The 7,971-nt window shown below is 43.5% G+C and overlaps 1 protein-coding gene across 1 annotated transcript in view; it reads right to left on the reverse strand.

Moving 5' to 3' along the window:
- Positions 1 to 7,971, reverse strand: part of PASD1 (PAS domain containing 1) — a 27,573-nt gene that overhangs the window by 9,731 nt on the left and 9,871 nt on the right. Inside the window, exons 9-10 of the mRNA XM_009331017.1 lie at positions 4,869 to 4,975; positions 1,985 to 2,132 (exon numbers count right to left, since the gene is read on the reverse strand). Coding sequence (XP_009329292.1) covers positions 1,985 to 2,132; positions 4,869 to 4,975 — 255 coding nt within the window. The remainder of the gene's footprint in view (positions 1 to 1,984; positions 2,133 to 4,868; positions 4,976 to 7,971) is intronic.

Raw genomic sequence — 7,971 nt, forward strand, 5'->3', positions numbered from 1 at the left:
CATACACTCTCTCATATACAAAGTGCTTAGAGGAACATCACCATGCAGCCTTGCAACCTGTGAATAACTGCAGCACATGCTGAATATCCACAGATTAGAAACAACAGGGCAGTGTCCCAGTCCCACTGCACCAGGACTGCAGAGCCTATATGATTAATTGCACTAACCATTCCAAGCACAAACGTAGATGCTCCTTTGCAAATTTTAGCCCTGGATGCCTTCAAGCAAAACTAATCTAAAAGCAAAGTGCCCTTGGTTATTGAAGACAAAATGGGTGTCTTTGTCCTCAGTACAATTTTCCTAATAAAGGAGGTTCCCATTTTCCATAATCAAGCAGAAAACCGATCCTACAGCTTCTGTGCAGGTAAACTGCCATAGCAAATGTACATTCATTTTCTAACCTGCTGATGATCAAGACTCAATTTTGTGCATGTTGTACGGTAGCTCAGTGAGACCTAAGCCAGCGCCCTGCGGGGGAGGAGGTCAGGTCCCCTCTTTCTGAGGGTGCACACAGCGCCATGCAGCGTGTTACATCAGAGTTAACACCCCTCACGCCAGTGGAAGCTCTGGATACAAACCGACGGCTGCCCAGGTGCAATGCGAGGTGCAGGAATCCCCAGGAATGTGCCTCTAAAAGTGTATATTTGCTTTCCTTACTATTTTTTCTCTTAAATAATACAATATTTACAGTAAACAATGCCACATGATTCACCATTGGGATAAATTGGAGAGGATGTTTTAAAGACTCTCTGAGTACTTGTGGATCGTGGGCACTGAAAGGTACCAGAATTTAGCGTGCTGAAATATTAACGGGCCATTACCTTTGTGGGGGGCAAGAGAAGTTGCTGAACTGAACTCACTTGTATCATTGTAGGCAATGAATTTTCCTGAAATCACACTTTGACTTGTGTGTTTCAATAATGTATTCTAAACCTTAACTATATGAGACAGAATTGAATTTCAAAATCTGTTTAGGACTATATCACTAGGTTTAAGAGGCACCGGCAGCAGAAAGAAGACATGTTCACGCACAATAAATTCAGAGCTTAAAGTGAAGCCAAATTCCTTGAAGGATGGCAGAAGTGACACAACTCAGAAGCAATCCCTCTCTCTAACATTTGCTTACGATAACCCTTGACATGTACTTTGTATCAGCACACACAACTCTCCTCACTTACACCTTTTTAGTGGTGTAAGGTGTTCTCAGTCTGTGTTGCAGAATATCCCAGTTTACTAGTGTTTGTTCTTCCAGATGTTTGACGAGAAAAAGGGAGACCAGAAAAAAATTCAGAAATTGATTCCTGACAGTAAAGAAAGACGCAGTGAGCAATATGTTTACTCAAGTTAATAGAGAAAACCAGTATGCTACTATTTTTCAAGCCCTTCAGTAAATATATTCTCAGTCTTAACACAATCTTTTTTGAGATTACAGTGGTAGTGAAGCAGATTCCCCTCCAGAAGGTGCGTATCACGGAGCATCCCACACGCGCACCGCCTTAGAGCACGGGTTTGCAACCGAGCACAAGCAGCTTCCCACTAGGGGGGGATCCTGGGCTGAATTTCAGGTGAGGAATAAGGCTAGCAGGACAGCAGCTAACTTCGAGTCGTAAATATTTAAAGCTCTGATCAAAAGGTTTTGTAGGAGATGTATGATCCTATTCATGCCCATAAAGCCGTCCGATTCTTAACAGCTTTAATTCTTCCTATGGCCATGTCATCGCTAAGGATAAAAGGAGAATGTAACACACTGATAGACTTGGCCAACGGTGGCTTCCAGGCTTTTGGCCCGGTTGCCAAAAAAAAAAAGAGTAATGAAAACACATTATGTTCTTCCCCATGTTCCCTGTCATAATAGTTTTACAGAATTACATACCATCTTAGCGTGTCAATATGCACAGCAAATATTTGGCTAACACAGAACTAGAAAAAATAATGGATGAGCACGTGGGACATACATTGTGAAGTGTTTGGTGCTTGCTCGTACCTAACTACCAGGTGTGTGCAAACGATGAACTCGGGTTTGGAATTCCACTGGTGGTAGGTGATGTAGTAGTGTGTCTGCAGCCATATCCACTGCTGGCCTTTGGTCAGGAACCGATAGTAACAGGACTTTCCTTTTCCAAACTGCATCACTGTTAAACAAAAAGGAAAGCAATTTATAGCAAACAGAAATTTCATGGTGCAAAGGCGATTGGAAAAACCACTTCGTCCCATACCCCTCTTGCAGTCTGCTACTGCACTGAAGTGGCTCTTGTGGCTTTACAAACACGACAGATGATACACAACCACGTACTGAGCTTTTATTTGGGTTCTTTTCTGCTACTGATTTTCAAGAGCGCGCTTTGCTATTGTTCTTATAACTAATAATTGGCATAACTATATAACTAGCTATATTCTTATAACTTATTCATGGGCTCCTCTGAAATAAGCATAAATAACACTAATTAAACAAAGTATTGGCCTTTCACAAGTACATGAGAATGCATTTCAAAGACTGGGGGCTTGAAATCAGGATCCTAATAATGACACAAAACAGTAAGATAGTGGTGTTTTAGCAGTTCAGCTGAGAGTTTTCGTCTGAGAGGTGACCTAAATACACCAGACCTGGTATGTATTATCAGGGTATGTCCAGAAAAATCTCAAGTGGTATAATACAACTGGAACATCATGAGGGAAACTACATTAAATAACCACATTAATTGTTCCCAGACTGCTGGGAGTACAATGTGAAACATGCTCACTTAAAATACCCATAATTAATGCAAAGTAAAATACAAACGTGGTTTAAGCAAACCCATTTCACTTCACAGTAGGCAAGATGCTTGCCCAGAGCAGTTAACGTGATGAATGGGAACTTACCAAGCCACACTAACCCAAGTATTTGTACTCACCTGCACACCTCTACTTTGTTAAATATCAGGACTAACTTCTTTAGCAATCCCATTAACAGTGATGGCCTTTAGATGAAACACTTAGCAAAGGTCTTCCGCCTAACACACCATGCTGGGGATCGCTCAGCTCCTAGGCCTGGCAGAAATTTCCTGAAGCAACTTCTATAAATCACTTTGCCAGCACCTTACTTTGTTCCCCTGCACAGTAAGATTAAAAGATCCTCTCCTTCAGGTGTGTTGTGCAAATTCTCTTTTAATATGTAAGAGGGGATCCGTGGCTAGTAGAGATGCAGAACATAAATCACTAAATAGATTCTCTGCTGAATGATCTGATCTCACTCTCAGTATAGTTAGCGTCTACATCAAACACATTACCGAAAGGACATTGTCTGTTTAAATAGCTCACTTCTGTCTCAATGGTCTTTTAGGCAAACAGCACGAAAAAGTACTGTTGCTCAAGACAGCAATTAAAATATTCCTTTAATATTCCCATCTACACACTTGCTGCACTTGACAGAATTCGTGTCTAGCCCCTTTCACAGCTTCCTTTGGGTGCTCAGCTGGGCAACCCTCTTCCCTGCCGCCCGTTCTGTACCAGGGCTTCGCCTTGACAGGGTAGAAAAGCCGGCAGGAAAGTGGAGTGGGGAAACTTGACATTCAGAGGAGTAGTAATTTTCTCCATTCTCCACTAGCTCCTTTAGCATCTTATATGTGTAAGTGACAGAGGGTATGTGGTAGAGATGGGGGTGGTTTGCAACTCAGAGACGAAGCAGCTTGTCTAGCTCCAGCGTGCTGGGGGGCTGTGGAGTTTCTTGGTGTCCCTGCGTCGCGCTGCTCTGCATCTCAGAGCAATTACAGCATCCCACTTTCTCCACTCTCTGAGGTGTCCTTGTTTCCTTTTGACAAAACACTCTCCTTTCAAATGGAGACAGCAGAGAGACAAACAGATAGAGTTTGCCCAACAGAAAACCTGTAAGTAATATTTCTTGGCAAAATATCTGATTACCTAGATGCATTTTACAAAGTGCGCGGTTACTTTTCATTACAGTGCTTGGCAATGCAAACCAGCTGGAGGACAGACCTAATTCTGGCTCAACATCTCAGTCTGAAGTGCATGTAACAACATGGAAAAATACAGTCCCAGGGATAAAACATCTCACATGCTCATCTGGTAGGAAAAGCACACTGATTAATAGTAGACCACATCTGCTGCCACCTTTTGCCCTTCCTCAGATCAGCTCCAGCCTTCAGCGGGACGTGGTGCTTCAGCAGCGGGCTGCACTGCTGCAGGACTCGGGCTAAGTGCTCCTTCTGACCTGGCTCCTGCAGGTCACAGTATTTCACCTGGCACGAAGATGAATTTCACAGATGTTCTCTGGTGTTCACACATCTGCCTGAACTGGACTTTTCTGCTTTACTTTCAGGTTGACCAAAAATGAGGCATCTTCACACACGGGGAATCTGTATTCGGTACTTTTATACTTAAAAAAGAGTCTGAATCTCCAGAAGCATTTTACTAATAGTTAAGTGACGTTCACAACATCCAATTGCACAGGCAGGCGATCCAAATGCTGCTTTCAGAAGGCACTTTGGTGAGCTGAGCCTCCTGGCTGACTCTGGAGCCATGAGCAGTGACAATCAACAAAACTCCCAGGGTTTGGGGCTGCCCTCACAAACTGGGGGCAGAGGGTGTAAAGTTCTGACTTCCCATCTATTAATCTCATTTCACTCTCAGACAACCTGTGCTCAAACAGGGTATCTGCCAATTTGGGAAACCTGCACAAAGAGTTCCTGATCTGAGTGAATTCTGCAGGGATTCAACCTTCCATGTAAGTGTCAGCTATGACAGTCCGTCATGGGAAGAGAGAATTCCCTCGTGCCCCAGATAAAGACGCCTTTTGCGACAACAGTAAAAGGTTTTGCACAAGTGACAAATGAGAACAAAGACAGGCACGCTGCAGATGGAAAGGAACTTACAGTGTTCATGGCACCTAGCAAGAAGCTCCAGGTCATCTGCGTGGTAGTAATCATAACCTGACGTTCCCAGAACCTCAAAGGGTAAATATCCTATAATAGGTGGAGCCCTAGAAGGGAAGCAAAGGGGAGGGAGTAAGCACAAAACCTGAGGCTTTGACATCCTGGCAGATATGCTGCAATACTAGCGACCAAAACCATCTCGTACGTTCACCTGGCAGGGAAATCAGGAGTGGATTTTCATATACACAACGATGCATTTTCATATACAAGCAAAAAAAAAAACATTGAGGGAGAGGTAAAAATTGAGAAAATGAAAAGGTGTGTGTTTACTGTTTCACAGCCTATTCATTATGTGGGTGTAGAGAAAGGCATGTACGTATGCAAGTGACTCAATTCATTAAGTACGCTTGTGAGACACACAGCTTGAGAAACACTACGGCTGTTCGTGTGCATAACTTGGAGCTCAAGTGAAATTATCCAGTAGGTTGGATGGAAATGTCATCTGGGTAGTAACTGTAGAAGAAAGTAAGTGGGAAGCTGCAGTGTGTGTCAGGACCAGCTTGGGTAAAAGAAAAAGTAACTGTTCCCATGGAAAAGCCTGGGACATTATAACCAACAAAAAATATTTCTATGCTGGTAGTAAAGATGAGAATAGGCATGGGGCTGATTTTAAGGAGTGTTATTTCTATGGCAGGTAGAGAAGGAATCGAGGAAGCATTTAGATGGGCACGTTGCAATGAGTTACCTGACTATTCTGCTGTCAATTCTAGATTTTCCATTTTCTAGGCAAAATATGAGGTTTTTTTTTTAAACAGGTGTCCTAACAACACTGAGCTTATGCACAGCCTTCACCGGAGCCTGCTAGCTTATGATTATGAAACAACACTGAAACGTGAGAAAAAACCCCACTATTTTTGCCTCCCTATATCAGCATGCCACCTTCTGTCCCCTAGCACTCAAGTACACTCCTGCTAGCACCGATTCAAGCACCGCACTTAGTTGGTGAGGCAGGACTTGTGCTAATTTGGCTCCACCTATTTGTTTTGGCTGCTGGATGTGCTGATAGCATGAGGCTCACCTGCCGAGTTCAGCATGTTCCTCAGGAATAAGGCGGTGGTGTGTTAGCAAAACAGTTCATGATTCAAAACCGGGGCAGTCTGAAGGTGTCACTGCCTATCAACCATGTCCCGCCCACTGCCCTTCTCTTGGCGTGTCGAGTGACCCTCTTAAGGAAGGTGAATGCCATAAAGTGGCCAAGAATATAAGCAGAAAATTATTTACGTGTAAGTACATTTGGGTTTGGACGGATCGATCCTGAGTTTTCTGGATATTAACGTGGGAAGTTCTCCTGCCCCTGGCTGAGCAACCCAGCTCCGCATTTGTACTCTTGAGAGACATAGTGGGCATAGATTATTAAACAAAAGAGAGCCTGGACAGGTCTATAACCTCTCTCTTCTCCACAACTGCGGGCAGTCTGGCACCAAATGGGAAATGGGAAAAGGAAGCACAGCCGGGGATCTGATCAACAGCAGCCCCAGGAGGATCAAGGTCTCAGCAGGAGCTCCCGAGTCCCAGCACAAGGGGTTGCCTGGAAGAGCCAGTCCTCCACACTCTCTGATGGCAAATCTCTTGAAACACAGTGGTCTCTGCCACAAGACAGCTTTATTTATTCAAATCACTTTTCATAGACCACTGTGTTCCTTTTCCTCATGTGACCCAGATTTCTGTTAATGATGATAATATGTGTATTTATTAAAGTGTCCTTCCTTGTTGTCTCTTTGGCAGAACGCGCCAGTGTCTCTCCTATCTTTAATGACATGCTCATATTCAAGACAATAATGCCTTTCAGATGCATATCAGATAAACATTTAAGCTGATCAGGAAAGTATTATGCTTTCCTGACTTTCGCCAGAATTCTTTAAATGAGAAAGCAATCACAAAATGCTCCTCATCTGTCATTTGACAAGGAGCTGCCTTGCTTGTGGAACAATTTAAAAGTGTCTTGTTAGCTTAAATTCCAGCCTTGAGGCCTGCAACTCGCTGTGCAAATGGACATGCAGTCTTCAGAGAGCCTTCTGAGTGCAGTCCTTTAATAAATGAAGGGAAAATAAGGAGAGAACCACAGTGCAGAAAAGAAATAGATTATCAAAGTTGACAGGTTTTCTTCCTTTACAGACATTTACATGTAGACCCAGAATACAGATTTTTTTTTCCTAGTTTTCTAATGTTTATCCTGATCTATGGAGTGCTTTCTGCATTAGCTATCTTTACTCCAATTTATGTTGCTGTCACGATAGCAAAGGTCCTGATTCCAACTCATGCTGGGCACCCTCTGCCCCTACCGATGGCACACCTCAGTGTCAGGCGGCGTGAGTTGACACAAGTAAGCAAGAAACAGCAAAATACCCAACATTTCACAGCATCCTGCGGACTGTACTGGAGAAAGGTTTGAATCGGTGATTAAATGAGACAACCCAGAGGATCCCCCGCTCATTCTTGGGTCTGGGCTCACCACTCGCATCCAGGGCTGTCACAAACTCTGCCTCAGCATCTGCATCAGCTTAATTTACTCTAACAATTGTTTCCTCACTGGGGATATCAGTGGGACTGGAGTGGCTGCAAGCACCCGGCGCAGAGAGATTCCTCTCTGAGTCATAACCCAGATTCATCAAAAGACTCTTTGATAGGTTTCAAAGCAGCTCCTGCTCGCCTTATTCACAGGAGCTGCTGGGACACAGCCCTTTGGAAAACCAGCTCACTTCGTCAGACAGTGAAATAAGGGGCTTAGGGCTCTTTTACGCATCTTAACATTAATCACCTGATTCTGAAAATGTGCATTATTAGACAGGCCAATTGAAGTCTAACAAAGTCACTCCAGCGAGATCTTGACAACATGAATAATAAGCCGACTGTCCCAAACCACACAGCATTAACCATAGGGCTGTCGCAGGGTCAATTCCTCCATGCTTCAAGGTATGGTGCGTGAGGTACACATCTTGTTTACTGTATAAATGCAAGTTATTATTCATTTATATTTGCTCTCTCTCTTTCTTGCTCTAAATGTGCAGATGATATTTAGGGTTTTTTCCTCCCAAGTATATTT

Source organism: Pygoscelis adeliae, unplaced genomic scaffold (genome assembly GCF_000699105.1).
Source record: "Pygoscelis adeliae isolate BGI_AS28 unplaced genomic scaffold, ASM69910v1 Scaffold100, whole genome shotgun sequence".
NCBI classification, from domain to species: Eukaryota; Metazoa; Chordata; class Aves; order Sphenisciformes; family Spheniscidae; genus Pygoscelis; species Pygoscelis adeliae.